At 44.0% G+C, this 20,584-nt stretch overlaps 3 protein-coding genes across 3 annotated transcripts; 1 reads left to right on the plus strand and 2 right to left on the minus strand.

The window, feature by feature from the left end:
* Positions 1 to 220: 220 nt before the first annotated feature.
* ap5b1 (adaptor related protein complex 5 subunit beta 1) lies at positions 221 to 5,859 on the minus strand. Its single transcript, XM_079295934.1, has 3 exons — positions 5,621 to 5,859; positions 3,945 to 4,742; positions 221 to 2,285 (listed from the first exon to the last, which is right to left on the minus strand). Exons 1-3 carry the CDS (start codon positions 5,756 to 5,758, stop codon positions 366 to 368), a joined length of 2,856 nt encoding a protein of 951 aa, XP_079152060.1. The 5' UTR covers positions 5,759 to 5,859; the 3' UTR covers positions 221 to 365.
* Positions 5,860 to 6,480: 621 nt separating this feature from the next.
* Positions 6,481 to 14,568, plus strand: nuf2 (UF2 component of NDC80 kinetochore complex). The gene is made up of 13 exons (XM_079295969.1): positions 6,481 to 6,685; positions 7,814 to 7,888; positions 7,978 to 8,054; positions 8,281 to 8,342; positions 8,425 to 8,522; positions 10,122 to 10,195; positions 10,831 to 10,924; positions 11,010 to 11,072; positions 11,210 to 11,347; positions 11,437 to 11,577; positions 12,511 to 12,686; positions 13,398 to 13,533; positions 13,623 to 14,568. The coding sequence occupies exons 1-13, from the start codon at positions 6,563 to 6,565 to the stop codon at positions 13,728 to 13,730; spliced, it is 1,365 nt and encodes a 454-aa protein (XP_079152095.1). The 5' UTR covers positions 6,481 to 6,562; the 3' UTR covers positions 13,731 to 14,568.
* A 2,841-nt stretch (positions 14,569 to 17,409) lies between these two features.
* On the minus strand, positions 17,410 to 19,532 carry LOC306796910 (tripartite motif-containing protein 16-like). Its single transcript, XM_079295981.1, has 2 exons — positions 18,199 to 19,532; positions 17,410 to 18,073 (listed from the first exon to the last, which is right to left on the minus strand). The coding sequence occupies exons 1-2, from the start codon at positions 19,525 to 19,527 to the stop codon at positions 17,960 to 17,962; spliced, it is 1,443 nt and encodes a 480-aa protein (XP_079152107.1). The 5' UTR covers positions 19,528 to 19,532; the 3' UTR covers positions 17,410 to 17,959.
* Between the last annotated feature and the right edge of the window lie 1,052 nt (positions 19,533 to 20,584).

Raw genomic sequence — 20,584 nt, forward strand, 5'->3', positions numbered from 1 at the left:
GCATGTCTAGCTCAGCATGTTTGCTCTTTAAATGAATTGTTTACACCTCTGCTTCATGTTACCAACAACAACTGTAGACCAGCAGAACAGCGTGAACCCAACCGCAGGAAGTGAGTCGTGAGTATGATGAAAGAAAATCAATCGTGTCTTTTGTCTGCAACCAATGAGCTTCTTCTGACTTAACATATTTCACACATTTGTGTCATTTTGGGTCAAGACAATTAAAATGCAATCACTATATTTTGAGCAATTTAATTTCAAGTGCAATTGGAGTTAATAAAGCGTGACAAAAAAGTTAATGATTGTTATTTAAAAATGTGCTTTTAAAATAATTTATTTTTTAAAAGGTGAGCGAGTCAGCTGCATCACAGTCCGGTCTGTTCCTGTGAGGACGTGATTGTGAGGAGATAAGAGTTTAGGTGACGCAGAAGCTGCCAGTTATCTGTGGCGACGTTGAAGTGCACGGGGTCCCCCGGTCTGATCTTCAGCAGCACGTGAGACCGCGGCGGGAGGAAGAACAGCACTTTGAACTCCTCTTCGTCGGTCAGGTCTGATATGAGGTACGGGAGGAAGTGTTTCTCCACCAAGGCAGTGAGAGCCACCTCCTTCAGCTGGCAGCACAACAGGCTGGTAGCACAGTCATCCTGTTCCTCTGCGCTCATTTCATCCCACAGACCCTGGAACAGGCCCAGTCTGCCGCCGCGCCCCCAGCCCGGGGGAGCGGGAAGGGGCGCGAAGGCCTGCCGGAAGGCCACGTGGACGTGCGGCAGGACGGTGAACCAGGAGAGGCCGTCCTGTGTGGTGAAGACGGCGCTGGCGTGGAGCGTCGTGGGGTAGGGCCGCCTGGGCTTCAGTCTCAGCCGGACCTCGGGCGACGGCCTCCCTCTGAGCAGACGCGGGACGCTGATGTCGCCCAGCTCCTCGTAGTGGTCGTCCGTGAGGCTGAAGTGGAGGCGTATGCTGAAGAGCTGATCGAAGCGGGAGTCGCCTTCGATGTGAGTCAGCTGGTAGTTTAGGGTGACTTCTGAGGCGAAGCCGGGGACGTCGAACTGAGCTCTGTATTCTTCCAGAGCTGCGTTCGCCTCTGCTGGGATAGTCTCATTCAGGTGTAGGTCGCTCACTTCGTCAGTTTGTGTTTCTCCCTGAGGCTCAGAACGGGCCTCGATCAGCCGGAATATCGACTTCTCCGTCTGGTGGATGGTCAGCGCGCTCGCCAAGCCCTCGCTCTCCGCCATGATGCAGGACAGCGATCGCTTCTTGACCTGCCGCCCTCCCTCAACGGAACCCTGCGCCAGAACCCCGGCCAGCTTCTCCCGGGACAGAGTGGTCAGGAGGGTGTAGTAGAGGCGGGCGTGGTCCCGGATGTCCGTGTCGCCGTAGCAGCGGGTGAGATGCTGCAGGACGTCGGCCAGAGGGATGAGCAGCGAGTCCAGGCTGGGGTGGACGAGGAGGCGGCGGCAAACCCCCAGCAGGCTGTTCCCCAGGCGCCAGTCGCCGCCGGCGCACGGAGAGGAGGGAGACGGAGCGGTGACGCTGGACAGGAAGCGCACGGTGCTGTGCTGGGGGATCTCTCCCTCTTCCGCCACGCGGGCCAGAGTCTTGAGATGCCAGCTCAGGTCCCGCAAGGTCAGATGAGCGGGCGGGGCTTCGGCGATGACCCCCTGGAGGGCCCTCAGGAACCCCACCGCCCAGTTGGACTCGGCAAGCTTGTCCTGGACCTGGTCGGCCAGGTTGATGACGTGCGGGGCCAGGTGGGTGTGGCGGAGGTAGAGCTCGCACAGCTCCTCCGTCAGGCTGCGACAGTAGCGCTCCACATGGCAGAAGTAGGACAGGAAGAGGAAAGCAGCTCTGAAGAAGGTGACGACGACCTGCCGGCTGCCCCCGTTGGCCACGACGCACAGCAGCGCGGCGAGGTGCTGGTAGAGGTAGGCCAGCCCCCTGCTCTCCTCCCCCTCCTCCGCCTCCTCCAGGTAGACCAGAGACAGCAGATTGAAGCGGGCCAGCCCCGTGGCGCTGTCGTTGAACACGGTGGGCGCCAGGGCCGAGGCCAGCCGCGGGGTCAGCAGCACGGGGAGGCTTTCGTCGCCATCGCCGCCGCAGCCGATGGGCCGGTTCTCGGGGAAGTGCAGGAGGCAGTCCGTGTAGAAGAGCTTCTCGGGCGCACTCAGCAGCGGGTGCTGGGAGAGCACGACCAGCCGCTGGAGGATGAAAGCTTCGTCCTCTGCGCTGAACAGGCTGTCAGTGAACGCAGACTTCAACAGCAGCGTGCTGTGAAGGAGGCACACCTGGAAGGAGGGGAACAAAGAGTTACTGTGGAGGTCAACCGAAAGCTGCTTATGCGGAGACTTTCTATTGGATAATTTAAAAAAATATATATATATATATAATTTGGGTATGTCTATATTGAAGAGGTCTAGTAGTAGTAACGTCTCTGTGTAGTAAACAACTGTCAAATCAAATAAAGAAAGTACACATCAATTATATTTTAACAAATATTATTCTCATTTTTGAAATTTAACTGGATGGATTATAAATAATACATAGAAATACATAAATAAATGTTCTTCTTATTTCAAGTAAAATAACAGCTGGATTAAAAAATTAATTACTTCACGAAATTCATTTTAGCAAAAATAATTTTCACTGAATTGCCCTGCAGCTTTAAATTCAGTTCATTCAGGGTGAAGTGAAAAAGCCACAATGTTATATTTTTCTCATCTTCTAAAAAGAGAAATGAGTGTTTGACTGGACAGACTCATGTAGGTGAATTCTTCAGAGTCTAATGACTCTGGTCTCTCTGGCCATTTCTCTCTTTTGGAGATCATTCTATGATTTGACTTTCACGACTCACACCTCAATAAATAGTCCTGCTCTGCTCATATGTCCTCGTCTCTCCCCCGTGTGTCGTGTGTGTACATCTCAACTCAAGTCAGGAAACTTGTCAGAATGCCCATATTTGATTGGCTGAGCTTCATCACGTGATGTGATTCACAACACATTGGTCGTGTTTTTCCTGCACCGCTGAACAAGTGCCGTAAATGCTGGAATAATTCCGCTGCATAAAAAATGCCCTTCAAAATAAAATCACTTTTTTTTTTTTGTCAGGCAAAGGCCCGCGACCCACTTTTGGGTCGCGACCCACCAGTTGAGAATCACTGATCTAGTATATTCTAACTCCAGGCAAGAAAGCAAATAATCCTTTTTTCAAGTATTTACATTCTGTGTAGCAGTCTCTCTGTTTTACTGGCGGGGTCCGCCTTTCCCCCGCAGTATTCAGATTATATTCACACGCGTATATCCCAGCATTAGTATTCATCACCTCATTAACAGACCCCGTCCTGCTTACAGGCTACAGCTGGATCAGAGTACTGCTACTGCAATCCCCACATCTCCTACAGCAACGTGCTTCAAATTAAAAGCCTTCAACTGGCAAAACAAAAGGTGGCTTTTATTGTGAAGCAATCACAGGGACATTGTCTTCTATAAATTAGACAGACAATATATATATATACATATTTTTTTTTTATTTTTTTTTTTATTGTAGCTGATAGGGGCAGTTCACCCAAACGGCAAAACAATTATGTATTTTGTAAGTTAAGTTAAAAAAATAAAAATAAAAAACTTAAATTAACAGTGAACAAATCACCAGCAATGTGTCTTGGTTTGTCTTGGGTGATGTCATGGTTACTTAGGATAATCCACAGAGCTCACTGTGGACAGTTTTCAGTGGAACTACTTTCTACTGAAGAAATAGTCCCTCTGAGAACTGTCGACAGTGTGTCCTGTGGATTATCTGGAGTAACCACTGCAGTAGGTAGGAGAAAAGAAATCTAAATACCTGAAATAAGTGTTGTTGTTATTTTGAATTAAAACAGAAACTGCTGGTAAACATCAACAGGTGAGTGAAACACGTAGGAGACTAGTTCGGTCCATTTGACACAAACCTCGCTCGTGCCCAGCAGTCGCAGCAGCTGAGCTCTGAATACGGCCGGAGGGACACCAGGCACCATGGCAACCACCTCCGTCAGTCTGTGCAGCAGTGCAGCCTGGCACAGAGGCGTGAGGAGGTAGGACTCCTCCAGGAGGGAGGACAGGACCGAACGCAACTCCTTACAGTCGGGCCCGGTCTGGAGGGTTGGCACGGTGCCCATGGGTCCCAGGACAAGAGACGACAATATGGCTGAGGAGTCTTTGTCGCTCATCGGGCCCGAGTCCAGCTCTGCCTCCCATGCCACTGATGTGTGTCCTCCCAGGAGAGCCTTGAGGTGCTCGGCACCAGCTCCCGCGTCCTGGGTGAGCCGATACACGGCGTTCCTCAACACCAGAGCGTGGAGTCCCGCGTAGGCCTGGTGGAGCCGGGAGGTCTCTCTCTGCCGGAGCCCACCCAAGAGCTCGAGGCGCTGGGAGAGAAGGCCCGGAGAGCAGGCCTCCAGCTCCCGCAGGCAGTCGCAAGCTGTGGCCCGGAGAGAGCGAAGTGCGCCGTCCCCTTGGAGGTCCGCGGTGTCCTGGGCCATCTGAAGGAGCAGGTCCAGGAAGTCCTGGAACGCACGGGAGCGGAGGCTCACGCAGGAGGTGCAGACCAGCACGGTGGTGAGGGCCAGGAGGAGGTGACAGCGGAACTGGACGGACTTGGGAGGACACTGGTCCAACACCGACATGAGCTCCAGGGCCGTCTCCTCGCCCACAGAGTCCGAGGGACACAGCAGAGTCGGGTGCTCACACAGCGGGGACAACAGGAGGACCTGAGGATGGATGAAATGTAAGAATTATGGAAAGGATTACATTAAGCATTCAACAGGAAAAAGAAAAACACCACAGCTAATACAGGCAATTAGTGTTCACATGTGTCAAGTACTCAATTTATAGGAGTAATTATGAAAAACTGTGAAAACGCCCACATCTTCAAATTGTTTATTTTGTCCAACCGTCCAAAAAGATTCCGTTTATGAACATAGAGTAATAAGAAAACCATATATATATATATATATATATATATATATATATATTATATATATATATATATTATATATATATATAAATATATATATATATATATATATATATATATATTATATATATATATATATAATATATTATATATAATATATATATATATAATATATATACATATAATATAATATATATACATATAATATAATATATATACATATATTATATATATATATATATATATATATATATATATATATATATATATATATACATATATTATATATATACATATATTATATATATATATATATATATATATAATATATGTATATATATATATATATATATATATATATATAATATATGTATATATATATATATATATATATATATATATATATATATATACATATATATATATATACACATATATATATATATATATATATATTCAACTACTATAATATTAAAAACGAAATCGTTTAGCATTGTGTTGAGACTGGACACATGCCAAACTCCGTTTAAAAATCTGTCAATGAAGTGTTGGCTGCTGCACCCACATCGTACAACGTTAATATGAGCTCTGCTCGTGACTCTAACGGCGGGAACACAGCGATGAAGCACGGGGTTTAACTTCGTGTACATTTCACTTTATATTGTTTGTTACCTTGACACTGTAACTGGCTCTGTCATCTCGGAGCTCGCGGAGCAGCTCTGCGAGGAAAGCCTCGGCTGTCGTCCCGGAGAGGAAGCGAGACGGACTGTGGGAGAATGCAGAGATCCTCTCGGCCCAGTTCTCCTCCATTCTTCGCTCAAATCCCAAACCTTCGCGACGTACAAACTATCCGGTCAATAACTCTTTCCAAAGTCATTGCACACAGTAAGCTTTGACTTTAAAAATGTGAAACCTCAGCATCCAGGAGCACAGCAGTGAGTTCCGTGTTTTGTCACGTGCAAATGTAACAATCGCGGTGTCACATCAGCGCCCCCTGCTGGTTTGGAGTGTCGACCAGGAGGATGAAATACAACCTGCAGAGTAGCCAACAGAAGTTAAAAAAAACTTTTTATTTTCCAACATTTTCTTGGAATGGATTTTATGATTACCCACCGCAACAATATAATATATTGATACAAAAAGGTTTCAAATAACTCAATTATTATGTCCCTCTAGTCACAATCCTACAAACTGCATTAAGAATAGATTATACTTGTACCATTGCATTTGTTTATTTGCATAACTGTAAAATAGCTGCTGTTTTACATTTTGGCTTTATGCTATTTATTATTGTGCACGTCTTAAATTTGTTCTTAAATCACAACGGAATGTACTTAGTAAGACACCCAAACATTACACATTCAATTCAATCCTGTCAACAGCATGAGGTTAAAGTTAAGGTTGGGACAGTGCAAGAGTTGTACACGGGTAGTGCGGCAGAGGGCGCTGGAGAGTCATGTATAATCTCCCTCGTAACAGAAGAAGTATGAAATGACCAATCAGATTCGCCGTGTACAAATCAACAAGGAAGTCATTTTAAGGCGCCAATTTTGTGTCGCCGCTGAAAAGTTCCTCTGTTTCTTTCGGTGTTTAGCTCGCACTGAAACCGCCACCATGTCTGATAACACATTCCCTCTCTATAATGCGGATGCGATAGTGAATTTTTACCGAACTGAAGTTCTCGCAGGTCACGAGGCGAAACACTTCACGAAGAGCGACCTGACTCCAACTCCAAAGGTAACGTCCGCTCACCGCCGCTACGGTCCATGAGAACAGAAGAGAACCGTCTGATAACAGCGACGTAATGAGCAGCTGTGCACGGTTCGTGAGAAAGTAGCGTTACATAAAACGGACTCAGATATAACGTTATATTATAACGCAAATGGTGCAAGAAACTGAACTGAGTATTTATTTTTTTTAAATATGAGCATCACACCACAACATTGTAGCGCTACAGTATGTTCATCATTGTTGTAAATTGTAAAGTTAGATGGCCATTACCTGTTAAATGATTTCAAACAATAACCAATTATCTTGAAAACAGAGGTACTTTTTCTCAAAGATAGGTTTTCATCAATAAACCACACAAAGTACAGTGTATTTATACTGTAAGTTATGAAAGCATGACACAGTAAACCCCAGTCACCAAGTACAGTGACTGAAAATGAAAACGGTAACCAAAATAAAACTATTGAAGTTCAGTTATTAGTAATGATGAATTTATTTAATATCTCTGCTCTGTGTCATTTAATGTTTTGCGCTTTGTATGAACAAGCAGCATTTTTTGTTCTGCAGGCTAGTTCAGCCATTCATATTACAAGTTTTCATATTGAAAGTGTTGTGAAAACAGAGCCAAAGCAGTCTGTAGACCCGTAATACAACATGCTCATATTTATATGAGCATGTTGCAAGAAAACCACGGTCCAGGTTTGTACCAAGAAGTCCAGAGACAAGAGCAGCAACAATCAGTCAGTCCACAGAATATGAATGATTTTGATGATCCATTCATAGTTTAAAATGAGTTAGAGACAATGAACATCCAGCAGCTGTATTGTGAGGGTTTACTGATTTTCTTATCATATGAAAGTAAAATAACACTTTCTGGATCTTAAAGATTCTTTACATTATTGATTCATCTGATCATTATTTTCTTGATGAATCGGAGCACTCTTGTCTATAACATGTCTGAAAGTTATTAAAGTTGCCAGCTGTGATTTCCCGATGCCAAACGTGAGGTACCAGCTTCTGGTTTTAATACGATCCACGATCCAAAACCCCCAAAATATTCAGTTTACAATCAGTTTCCACCATCTTTGGTCAGATACACCACACGTGGTTAACGTGGCGCTCGCTTCTCTCTTCCAGCCGGTGGCGGTTCAGATGCTCTACATGAGGGTGGTGCATCTCCTGTCTCACTTCAGGCCCGAGTGTGACTCCATGGTGAGTACCGGGGCCACACTGAGCCGTCTGATGAACGGAATCTTTTCTTTCCCATGTTTAAGAGCGCGATTGTTTTTTTTCCCCCACAGGTTCCACTTCTGGAGAACATTCAGAACCCGGTATATCATGAGGGGGCCACTGCTGTCACCACCGTCTACACACGCATGTGAGTGTTCTAACTTCCTCTCCTAGATATATAACACAATGTGAACCAACCACACCATGAAGGACTGCTGATAATAAACACTGTGTTTAGATGGATGTAAACAAGCCGAGCAGACTCTAGTGAAGAGAACTCGTGGATGTTTTTCTTACTCTCAGTGCAGCACTTGGAAGGATGCAGCTCTGAGTTATGGTTTCATTGTGTTTCCATGTGTGCGATCCTTTCACAGCCAGCAGTTTCTGCCGGTGTGCTGGGTGTACGATTTTTCACTGAGCGACCTTCTAGCTCCACGTAAGTACATGTTGTTTTCTTCAGGTTCATCCGTCCACAGTTTCCTCCTGAAAGCACATCACCGGTGTTCTCCCTCTTCTAGAGAAACAGAGGACTCTGACTATTCTGAGTGCCATCATGAACTTCCTCTACTTCAGGAAGCAGAGGATGGCCATCGTTTTCGAGAAGCAGGCCAAGTTTGTATGTGATGTTGGTCCATGCAGGTGTAGCGATGGGCAGGGGGGTTAGTGGTGGAGGCTAAAACCTGAGGCAAAGGTCCTGAAAGATGCATACATACGGTTTCTTTCATGTTCTCTCTGTGTGCTCTTATGAATACGTATTAATGTAATGAATGTTTTGCACTCGGCAGCTCACGTATGACAGTGTTTAGCGGTGGCGACGTGGTTCCTTGACAAAAATACTTTTATTGTTGGAATGCTGTTAAGCATTCCAACAACAACAAACTATTGTTCTTCAAATCTTTATTCAACTTCTTCTATTTCTTCCGTCGCACCTCTTCTTCTCCTTCATTTTTTAAGCTACAGAAACCATTCAACTATCAAAATGTTCAGCTCTTTCACCGGAGGGGTGCTGTGACTTTTCATACTTCTAACCTTTAAACTTTTTGAATTATTAAGCTTTTTATTTTCAATGGGATCTCTATGGAGAATATTTTCAAATGGCTTCAGGCACACAGGTGTTCGCGATTGAGCCAATTAGTGATGTTGATAAACACAGACACGCGCACATACACTCCTCTCCGTCTCGCTCTGTGTCTCTCTCATACAGTCATTCAGGTCTTAGGGATCTTCAGAGGTCTTTCCACCCTCCTCCCCCCCCCCCCCCCCCACACACCCCACTTCAAAATAAAAGCCCCAGAGAGTGAATTCTAACTGAACTGCTTGTGATGAAGCCTGTCATTTACCTCTGTTTATGTGTGTCAAACATTATGATTATGTCTCCTCTCCCCCTCCCTCCCCCACCCAGCCCCACCCTTTCAAAATAAAAGCCCCATGGATTAACTGTATTTAAACAAGCTCAAAATTAGGCTTTTTTGTTAAAAAAAAAAGAATGCTCTAACTACTGCTGCTGCTAATATAGTATTACTACTACTACTGCTACTACTACTTCTACTATAACTTTTGCTGTTGCTACTATTACTACTGCTACTGCTATTACTGCTACCATCAATATTATTACTACCACTACTGCTATTACTACCACTACTACTATTACTTATACGACAACTGCTACTACTACTACTGCTATTCATGCTTCTAAAAGTAGTAATACTACTACAGCTATTAGTAGGACTGCTACTAGCACTACTACTACTACTGCTACATCTTCTACTGCCATTACTATTACTATTACTACTACTACTACTACTACTACTGTGATATTAAATACTACGACCAATACTACAGCTATTACTATGACTACTGATACTACGTCTTCTACTACTTCTTCTAATTACTAATACTTCTACTACTAATCATACTTCTACTACTACTGCAAATATCACTGCTACTACTACTAGTAGTTATTCTAATGCAATTTGTTTTTGAATTGGATATCTATTTTCAGCAATGTTTTGCGATTAATTTCAGTTTTCAGCATTCCAACGCGTTTTCAGCAGGAAATGCTTTTTCTAGTTTCAAATTGATATCTTTATAATCTCAGAGCATGAGATGAGTTTCTATGGATGATACAGTGTTAAACCTGGTGGTGTGTGTGTGTGTGTGCGTGTGTGTGCGTGCGCGTGCGTGCGTGTATAACAGCTCCTCTCCCTGTTGTCAGAGGGCAGACATGGACCGGCTGCAGGCTGACACCAAAGGCATCAAAGAAGCAGAGAAGAAGATTGAGACGCTCACGTAAGTAGACATGAGAGAGCAGCTTCTTTAATATAATGTCTGGTGTTTTATATCTTTTTAAAATGTGATGTTTCTGAAACAAGCACATTTGAAGACGCCACCCTGGGCTCTGTGAGCGTTTAATCTACAGGTTACAGACCAAAGATTCATTCCTTAAAGGGACAGTTCACCCCACCGCTGTGTTCTTTCTCTGAGATGTTCATATCGATCCTCCTCGGCTGAGCTGCAGTGTAACTAGCTCTGTTGTGCTAGGTGAGCTAGCGGTATCGGGTAGCTTCCTCCTGCGCGGTGATACGGTTAGCGGGTGCAGTTCGATTGAAAGAAAGTAGTTCCTACATGAAATCTGTGGGTTCTCTCGAGTAACCGGGGTCATCATTTCTGCAAAGAGACATTGCTGTTGAGTTTGTCAAATGTAACATATATATTTTTTATCTTGGGGTGAACCGTCCCTTTAATTGAGTGGACATAACGGACAGATTAACTGACTGATTATTTTTATTTCTTTGCAAAAATAATGGAATGATCTATTTGGTGAACATTTGAAAACAAATGTCATGTCAAGATCACAAACTAATAACTTCATGAATAATTATGTAATGAGCTGCGTGTCCGCTCCGCCTCTCATCCTCGTTCAGGACCATCCCACCAGAGCAGCAGACCGAGGCCGACGAGCTGGCAGCCGCTCTCTCTGAGCTGCAGGCCATCAACATCCACGAATACCAGGAAGTGGTAGGTGGTGATGATGCTCAGTCACATGATAAGACGTGTGTGTGTGTGTGTGTGCGCTCTCAAGTGAAACTAAATCTCCTTTCAGGATGCACAACGTGAAAGCATGGCAGAGTGGAAAGCCAAAATTGCGGAGGAGACTCAGAAACTGGTACGTGAACGTTTGATACGGATCATATACCTCCTCTGTGAACACGATGATGTGGTACTTTGGTCTGACGTCCCAGAGTCCTAGTAAGAGTTGAGGGAGTGGTTTAAACGAGCTGTGTGCTGTTTGGTGTGCCTCAGGCCCAGGTGAAGGTGGACGTCTGCAACCTGAAGGAGGACATCGGCAAACTCACGTCTCAGATCGTGGACTCTCCAGAGGAGCTGAAGACTCTGATGGAGAAGATGAGGGAGAACATCAAGAACATCAAGAACTCCACCGTGAGTAGATGAAGAAAGAACAGAAACCGGGGTCGTCTCCAAAAGTCTGCCGTCGTTTTGAAAGGCAGACTTCCTGTCTTTGATTTCAGAAAGAGGCGGACGAGCACATGGTGGAGCTGCAGAACATGGTGCAACGTGTGACTCACACCGAGGCCGAGGTCCAGCAGATGCTCAACCTGCTGCAGGACCTGGAGAGCAGCATGAACAACTCCAAGCAGAGAGCGGAGGCGGTAAGAGCAGAGCCCGTCCACATCCACTTCACCAGAGCATGAAATATCCAACATGAACACAACCGTTCTGAACATACAAATCGACTCGTTGCTAGTCGTGAAGGACGTGATAGCAGACGGTTCACCTTTGTGGCAGAGAGTGATGAGGAATACCGCTGCATAGAGTGTGCCAAGTTTAGTGTAAATACAGCTAATTATTCTGTTCCAAAGGCCCAGTATTAGTCCATGACCTGGTGTTTGACAACCTTTGCATTTTTGAAGTGGGTTATATGAAGCATTTATTATTCATAGTGTGTAATTATAATAACTTGCATTCTCTCTACTGACCAGTAGGGGGCGACTCCTCTGGTTGTATAGAAGTCTATGAGAAAATGACTCTACTTCTCTCTTGATTTATTCCCTCAGTAAACATCGTAAACATGAGTTTATGGTCTCAGTCTCTAGTTTCAAGTCTTCTTCAATACAGCATGATGTTCATTTAGTAAATTATGATCCATTTAGAGTCACACAGACCATAAAGCAGAGTATGCTTTAGGGCGGGGCTTACTGTGATTGACAGGTTACTACCACGGCGTTATCCACATCATGGGAGTTAGGACGTTCACGTCTGTGTGTTTTCAGTTCACCAAAGTTAACGATAACACTTTGGTTGCCTGAAAATGTCTTATTCAGCATTCTGCTTGTACTTCACCCTCTAGTGTCACTTCTGGTTGCAAAAAAACAAGATGGCGGCTAAATTGGCGAACTAGAGGCTTGAAAGCGGCTATATTTAGAATACTTCCCTGCCTCGCCGTCAGACAGCTTTTTCTGGCAGTACGTGCTGCTAGATCTTCCGTTACAGCTCATTGTTGTGCAACTCTGCATCAGCAGTGTGTGTGTGTGTGTGTGTGTGTGTGTGTGTGTGTGTGTGTGTGTGCGCGTGTGTGCGCGCAGCTCCAGGAGCTGACGGCTCAGTATGAGAAGACGCAGAAGGCTCTGAGGAACCTGTGTGTGGATGAATGCCAGCTGAGGAGAGCGCTGGCCATGAAGCTGGACAAGGAGTCCAAACAGAACATCCGCAGGCAGAAGAAGAGAGAGATGAAGGAGCACCATGTCCAGGACGTCATGGGGTATGTTCACAGCATCATGGACGTACCAGTGGTGTAACGGACCGCTGTTTATCTGTTTAACCACCACAGTGTCAAACACAGTTTCACTCTTGTGTTCAGTAGAAATGTGCAGCATTAATGCTGTCTAGTCTCTGATGATGTTACACTGTGAAGAACTAATCATGTTGAATTGACCGTAGGAGAGCTAGTGGCAGCACCGCTAACATGCTTCAGCCGGAGGCTCAGTTCAGTTACATTGTGATGCATTCAGGCTCTGATGCATTCAGGCTCTGACGATTCGGCGAATTTAAATAACAGTTTCCATGATGGGTTCAAATGTAGCTTTGGTGATGAACTTTATAGATTATAATACATCATTAAAAATACTAATGAGAAGACTTTATGAATTCATAGAAATACAATCTTTTATTTCCTTATCATCTGAATTTTGTGGTTTTAAAGCTAAAATGCAAAAGTTAGAGGATTTAGAAATGTTTGTGGTTTACAGACTTCAGAGCGGTTGATATTATTTTTGGGACGGTGGCGTTATGGATCATCAATGATCGGATCTCTAAAAGTTACATTTGCTCTCTTCTTTAATTTTGCTCCTGAGAGTTATGATCCGTTGCTCCTCTCGAATTTACATATTAGTCAATATGATAAATATAATTGAACAATCCTGTTTCTGTGAAGCTGAACGCTTTGAATAACCAACACTGCACGGTTCTCCAGGCAGTGCAACCAGATCCACCAGAAGCGCGAGGAGAAGGCCGACAGGATCCAGGAGATCTCCAGAGAGACGCAGCAGCTGAAGGCCAAGATCCAGAGCCTGAGGGACGTGTGCAGCGAGGAGACGGCCAAAACTCAGGTGTGTGCTCCTCCGACGCGTCCGCACGGGTCCGTTCTGTGTTTCCCTGGCGGCTCTCAGACTAACGCGCCGGTCCTCTCTGTGTCCAGGCTCTGTTCGACACGCTGTCGGCCTCCATGGACGAGCTGCACCGGAGGATCCAGACGCACATCGTGGACCTGAAACAAGACGTCACCAAGATGTCTGCTAGCTTCTGAACAGCTTCATCGGTCCATTACTTCTGTGTGTTTTAACTCTTCTAACCTTGTGTTGCCTGTTTCACCGTTACTGTTTCAAATGTTTGTTGACATTCATAAATCTGATGACATGCATTCTGTGTGTTTGATGTTCCATCAGTATTACGTTCATGTTGATCAGTCGTTGTTACAGTGTTTATATTCTAGGTCTGTCCGTGTCTGACGGCAGGACACGACTCTACTAACAACCTTATTAATACATGAATGTCTTCATGATGAATATGTCGTCCAATAAGGAGTTTGGGTTTCTTGTTGCAAAAAGAAAGTCCTTCAAAAGCATCCTAGAAAGTGTGTATTCAGTTTGAGACCAACTCGTGTTTTTTTAACGAAGGCATTTTGCAGCACCTCTGTGTGGCAGAACACACGGCTCCTTGTCCACCATCTTGTTTCTGATCTCTTAGTTGTCTCCTTGGTGCTCGGGCTCCTTTCGGGGCCCTTTAGGATGCTCTGCCATCAAAAACCATTTGTTCTCTTGTTCATGGCCCAACTTTGCACCGAATGTCATTGAAGTGTTGTGTTGTTTTTGAGATATCCTGGTAAACAACAAACAAACAAACAGCACCAAATAGCCTTCACACTGTCTGTGAAATATAGTATTGTCTTCACACAATGTGTTCAGTTTATGGGGAGCAGCTCTGTGTGTTGTGTTTGATTCGATTTGGTCTGATAGAAATAATAAATGATAAATTCAAGGCAATGCTTTGGTCTGTTTGCCACAATATGAAGAAAATGAATGAAAGTCTCTGTCAAATGAATATAATAATTAAATACAGGCTGAAGTTGGTTTAACAACTTATAAGAAAAGAGATAAAAGATGAGGCAGATCTTAAGGAGCTTGTTGTAACTTCCATGTGATGTTCTGCTGACTTTCACTCAGACTGATATGAACTCACATAATGAACACTGACTTTTGACTTATCACAACATCGTTTCATTTGGTGAAGAAACGTTCTAGCTTTTTGAAGCTCTTTTTAGACTTACATTAAAGCTTTAATCCGCTTTAATTGCTCTGCCAGCAACCTGAAGGTGCCGCCTCCGCCTGCAGATTCTGGCCGACTACTCCTGCTCTTCTCAAAGCTAAATAAAGTCCATCAATCTCTGCCGTCATCAGATCAGATCATTTGAGTCCACAACAATTCGCATCAAACTGATTCCTTCATATTTGAGATCTGTGATTTGTGGCATTTCAAACACAATTTCGTCATCAGACACTTTTCTCATTTGAATTATTTGTTTTGCAGTTTGCCAGCAGCTTTCTGTTATTCTTAGTTTAAAAGAGGAATGCTAAAGGTTTAACATCGATAAAGATCACAACTTGTTCAAACTTAGAAATATCAATTATCATCATTCAAAGTAAAACCTTCAGTTGTAACAAACCAAGCCGGTCCTCACACTTCACCGACTGAGCATTCCTCATATAAAACGTCTCGTTTAGATTCAGTACAAAGTGAGAAATAATTCTTGACACTAAAGCTGAACTAAACCTTTGTAGGTTTAACTTCATGTCACACATTTTTCTACATTAACCTTCCAAGTCATGCACTGTTGATATATATATTTAAAATATATAATATATATATACAAAATATAGAAAAGTCTAGATTTTATTCAGTACAAAGTGAGAACAATTATTTTTGCTTTGGAACCATTTCAGAAATCTGAACACTGAAAGGTTGTGAGCTTGTTATCATTCTTCCCAGCATGCTTTGCAGTTCAGCTAAAAAAAAACCCAAGTTTTTAAATATCGTGTAAATAGCAAATAATCTTGTATTTCAAGACAAAATAAAAGATGACTAATTTGAACTGATCATTTGCCTGTTTGTGAGCGTTAATAAACAGTGTCGGGCATTTTGACACACAACATAATGGGTGTTATTTTGTCCACAATAATGAGTTAATAAATCATCAAGATGTGAATTGTACCACCTTAACAGAAGTAACAACACAGGAGAGTCAGAAGGTGTAAAGAGAGTCAGTACACATCTACAAAGTCCTGACAAGAGAACTAAAAGACAACAAATGAAAGAAGCTGTGTGGTTGAACCAGACTTCACTAAATCAACCAGAGGCTCATAAATAACAACAGATTACCAGTCCAAGAAGTTTAGAATCCAGAAAAGGTTAAAGGGCTTTTTAAACCTCATCACACCTAAATGTAAGTGTCATGTTGCACGTGTGTCATAGAAATGTTGGAGACAAAAGTAGTTCCAGAAACTTATTCATTTTATTCTTCAAATAAAGAAAATATGTTCACATTGTGATCCACTTTAAAGCTACTCAGCTCAACATGCTGTCTTGTTATTAAACGTTAGAACAGGCATAACTTCTTCATATTTGAGTAACAGATTGTGAATATAAGTTATTGTATCATGCAATCTGTTAACATGATGAAAAACATCAACTGTGCATGACTGTGGATGACATAAACTCATACTGAGCACACAGATGTTTAAAGACACGAGATAATTATTCATCATCATTATTATTGAAACAAGGTTTTAGGTCAATTGTACAGATGCTGATCAGCCTTCAACGTTGCAGCTGCAGGTTTGTTTTCATCACTGGATGCCGCTTGATCGTACACCCTGATGACGTCACGTTTGTAAAAGCACAAACCTCTCTGAACAAATAACTCTCTCGCCGGGTGCGGTGGCGCGCGCCTGTAATACCAGTTACCGGGAGGCTGAGGTTCTGAACTGCAGCGGACTGCGAAGATCCGGTCCAGGTCGGAGACGGAGCAGGTCAAAGCCCCCGTGCCGCTCAGTAGCGGGATCGCGACCTTCGAGATACACTTGATAATATAACGGGAATAACTTCTGAAGTCCTTCTTCACTCAAACGCTTTATCATTATATAAAACCTGTAAGCAAGAACCCTACGTTACAAACCACTTTTTATACATTTACAAACATGTGAACAAGGCATCCTGTAATATAATGACGTCACTGGTGATCAAACATCATGTATCACCTGCAGTAACGTGTCACCTGTGTGTGCTTTACATGTCATGGCGCCATCTTGTGGTTGAAATAAAAACAACAACAAGTTGTCTCCAAACTAACTAGTAAGAGTTGAACTTAACATGTGAGGATTCATCTCAAGTCTCACATGTTGGTGGACTCACACATGAAGAAGCTGCTGAACGCTTTGCCCTCCTACATACAAGACACACTGACATGCTGCTGAAGAGCAGAGCTCTCATTGTTGATGAGAAGGATTTACTAGTAACCAGAGATGTGGATTCATTCTGCTCCTCATGAGGCAGTTTGGAGCTGATCTGTAATGATATTTGTCTTGAGTTCAGTGGTGAGTTAGAAAAGCTACAAACGAGTATTCCCACTAAACCCACTGACAGGAACACTCTGATGACTGCAGGCAGTTTGAATCCTAGACCACTGAAAGAAGCTCTTCCTTTAAGACAACTACACATTGTACAATCACTGAAAGAGACTTCAATATCAAATCATTGGATCTTAAAGAAAGAGTTCCAAACAGACGAGTTTCCTTCTCAACAGACTGATTGTTCTTACAACAAGATCAGAGGATTTTATCTTCTTGAAACAAGATGACTTTCTTTATCATGTAAACCTTCAATGTGTTCACATCCATCAGTATGACTCATCAATTCAGACAACAGCAACATTTAGTCTTTGAAACAAATAAATGTAAATTTAATGAAAGACATCTTTACAGAAAGTGGTGAGAACAAAATCTCTTGGATAAAAGAAGCTCTGGTGATTTCTCTCTTTAAGACACATGCAGTGGAAGAGAAACAACAACAAACTAATACATCAATACACATTCACAACAAACATTTAGACCGCAGAGAAGTTTACATTTTCCTGCAGAGAAATGTGAGTTCAGGTCAACAAAGATCATCATGAGCAGTGATAGCCTCCATGGTTTAACAGACACAGGAAGGAGCTCCACCTGAAGGAACTCAAACATGTACACAACAATGATGACAAGATGTCAAAGTACCGCCCTCAATCTTTGATTGACAGGTCAACAAAATCAGGTCTCAGCAAAAATGGACACAAAATGAGTTTAACAGAAATTTGCTGTTCCATGAATCACTTCTGTCTATTTTAGTTTACAGAGCTCAGCAGTGGCTCCATGATAATAAAACCCAAGTCCAGCATAGAGAGGCTGAGTGAATGTGGTCTGGACTCTGTGGAGGAGAGTCATGGTTTCAGAGACGCTGTAGAAAGACAGAATACCTGCTCTGTGATCCAGGTACACTCCTACTCTGGAGGACTGAGGACCAGAGACGCGAGTTTGGATCTTGTTGTACAAAAATGTAAAACTGTTTTTGTCACAAAGTAACGCCCAAGATTTGTCATTAAATCCAAAATTACATTCATCAGAGCTCCCTGTTCTGCTGATATTCTTGTATGCGACTGCTACATAAACTCTTCCTCTCCTCTCCACCTCCCAGTAACAACGTCCAGTCAGACTCTCTCTACTCAGGACCTGAGGATATGAAGTGAATCTGTCTGGGTGACTAGAATAAGACTGTTGTTCACTCATAACTGTTGCTTTTCTGTTCCCCTCAGATAATAACAGCTGTGTGTATGCTGTGTTTGGATCCAGTGTGATTTCACTTGAATATCTTAAGAACTCAGCTCTGGTCTTGGGCTCTGCTTGTGAAGGAGACAGTGAAACGTCCACTTCAGTCGCTGCCAGTGAGACGTTTGTCCTCTTCTCTCTCAGAACGTCCTGTAGTTTATCTCTGACTTCTGACACAGCCGCCGTCACGTCCTCAAAGTAGCTCAGAGGACGGATATGGATGGCGGACGAGTCTGTAGCTTCTCTGAGTGGTGGCAGTGAGGGGTAGTTGTGTAGAAACTGGTTGTGATCCTCTGTGTGTGAGAGCAGCTTCAGCTCAGCGTCTCTCCTCTTCAGCTCAGAGATCTCCTGCTCCAGCTTCTCCTGAAGCTCTTTGACTCGACTCACTTCACTTTTCTGCTGGGATCTGACCTGCGGCTTCACATCGGAGCTTCTTTTCTCCATGAGACGGATCAGCTCGGTGAAGATCTTCTCGCTGTCCTTCACCGCTTCGTCGGCAGAGCGATTGACGGCCTCCACCTCCTGCTGAAGCAGCTTCACGTCTTTCTCTCTGTCCTGGATTCTCTGCTGGATGTTTAGTCGACTCACCTCCAGCTCTCTCTGCCTCTCAGTCCTTTCTGCTGCAGCTGAGACTGTGTCGTGGCCTTTGTGTTCCTCCACAGAGCAGAGGTAACAGATACACTGCTGATCAGTACGGCAGAACATCTTCATCACCTCATCGTGACGAGAGCAGATGTTCTCCTGGAGCTTCTTGGAGGGGTCCACCAGCTTGTGTTTCTCATAGGCAGGGGATTCATAATGAGGCTGGAGGTGTTTCTCACAGAAAGAGACCACACACTGCAGACAGGACTTGAGGGCTTTCAGTTTCCTCCCAGTGCAGACATCACAGGACACATCTTCAGGTCCAGCATAGCAGTGATCAGCAGGAGCAGCTTGGAGTCCAGTCTTCTTCAGCTCCTCCACTAAAACTGCTAACATGGTGCTTTTCAGCAGGAGAGGCCTCGGTGTGAAGGTCTGCCTACACTGAGGGCAGCTGTGGAGTTTCTTCACATCCTCTTCATCCCAGAAGCTTTTAATACAGTTCATGCAGTAGCTGTGTCCACAGGAAGTAGTCACCGGATCCTTCAGTAGATCCAGACAGATGGAACAAGAGAGGATTTCCCGATCCAGCTGAACTCCTTTCTGCGCCATTTCACCTCTCAGTGACGACGACTGTCTGAGTTTCGCTTCACTAGAAGTGACTCTGCTTTGACTTCTGATCTGAACAACATGTGTTTGTTCAGTGAATGGAGGCTGTCAGCTCTATCGCTGCACCACCATGTTGGTTACACCCATCTTTAAAACTGTAGATCTGAAGGGGAGGGAACAAGGAAACATGTGGGCAGAGTGGAGCCGCTGTGTTTGAGAGCAGGAGGAAGAAGGAGGGCTTATCAAGCTGTGCTTCATTCCAGGAAGAGGAGCAGCGCTGTGAATGTCAACTTTGCTTCCTCATTCACAAGCAGAGCCTCGGTTAAAAGCTGCTCCACTTATGAAAACATTTCTCTTTTTTATTACAAGACAAGAGACAATACATAAACATAACAACAAGAGGACGACAAGAACAGAGAGATACAAGCCAGCAAACATCATATAGTCAGTGTGTGTGTGTGTGTGTGTGTGTGTGTGTGTGTGTGTATGTATGTGTGTGTGTGTGTGTGTGTGTGTGTGTGTATGTGTGTGTGTGTGTGTATGTATGTGTGTGTGTGTGTGTGTGTGTGTGTGTATGTGTGTGTGTGTGTATGTGTGTATGTGTGTGTGTATGTGTGTGTGTATGTGTGTGTGTATGTGTGTGTGTATGTGTGTGTGTGTGTGTGTAGGCGTGTGCGTGTGTGTGTGTGTGTGTGTAGGTGTGTGTATGTGTGTGTGTGTGTGTGTGTGTGTAGGTGTGTGTGTGTGTGTGTGTAGGTGTGTGTGTGTGTATGTGTGTGTGTGTGTGTGTGTGTGAAAGTAAAGACCATATGAAAGTACATAAATTCCAAAATAACAACAGAAACAAAGTGAGGGGCAGTATCGCCCCGACCACTGGCAGCAAACCACGACCAGGGCACCGTCAGGGAGCTCCAGAACAGGTCAGCAGGATCAGCCAGGCCGGGTCACCGGGTTGAATATTATTTCATACATTAGGGCCCGAGCACCGACGTAGTCGGAGCGGAGGACCTATTGTTATTAATTATTATTTTTCATTTTTTATTGTAATTCTTGTGTTGAT

This window comes from Melanostigma gelatinosum (genome assembly GCF_949748355.1).
Source record: "Melanostigma gelatinosum genome assembly, chromosome: 3".
NCBI classification, from domain to species: domain Eukaryota; kingdom Metazoa; phylum Chordata; class Actinopteri; order Perciformes; family Zoarcidae; genus Melanostigma; species Melanostigma gelatinosum.

What these genes read in the sequence shown, in the direction of transcription:
- nuf2 (XM_079295969.1), top strand. Translation starts at nt 6,563, where the DNA reads ATGTCTGATAACACATTCCCTCTCTATAATGCGGATGCGATAGTGAAT. An exon ending in GGCCCGAGTGTGACTCCATG is followed by an intron (nt 7,889 to 7,977) that starts GTGAGTACCGGG and finishes TTTCCCCCACAG; the next exon opens with GTTCCACTTCTGGAGAACAT. An exon ending in CCAAGCAGAGAGCGGAGGCG is followed by an intron (nt 11,578 to 12,510) that starts GTAAGAGCAGAG and finishes GTGTGCGCGCAG; the next exon opens with CTCCAGGAGCTGACGGCTCA.
- ap5b1 (XM_079295934.1), bottom strand. Translation starts at nt 5,758, where the DNA reads ATGGAGGAGAACTGGGCCGAGAGGATCTCTGCATTCTCCCACAGTCCG. An exon ending in GAGCCAGTTACAGTGTCAAG is followed by an intron (nt 4,743 to 5,620) that starts GTAACAAACAAT and finishes ATCCATCCTCAG; the next exon opens with GTCCTCCTGTTGTCCCCGCT. An exon ending in GACTGCTGGGCACGAGCGAG is followed by an intron (nt 2,286 to 3,944) that starts GTTTGTGTCAAA and finishes CCCTCCTTCCAG; the next exon opens with GTGTGCCTCCTTCACAGCAC.
- LOC306796910 (XM_079295981.1), bottom strand. Translation starts at nt 19,527, where the DNA reads ATGGCGCAGAAAGGAGTTCAGCTGGATCGGGAAATCCTCTCTTGTTCC. An exon ending in CTGGACGTTGTTACTGGGAG is followed by an intron (nt 18,074 to 18,198) that starts GTGGAGAGGAGA and finishes TGACAAAAACAG; the next exon opens with TTTTACATTTTTGTACAACA.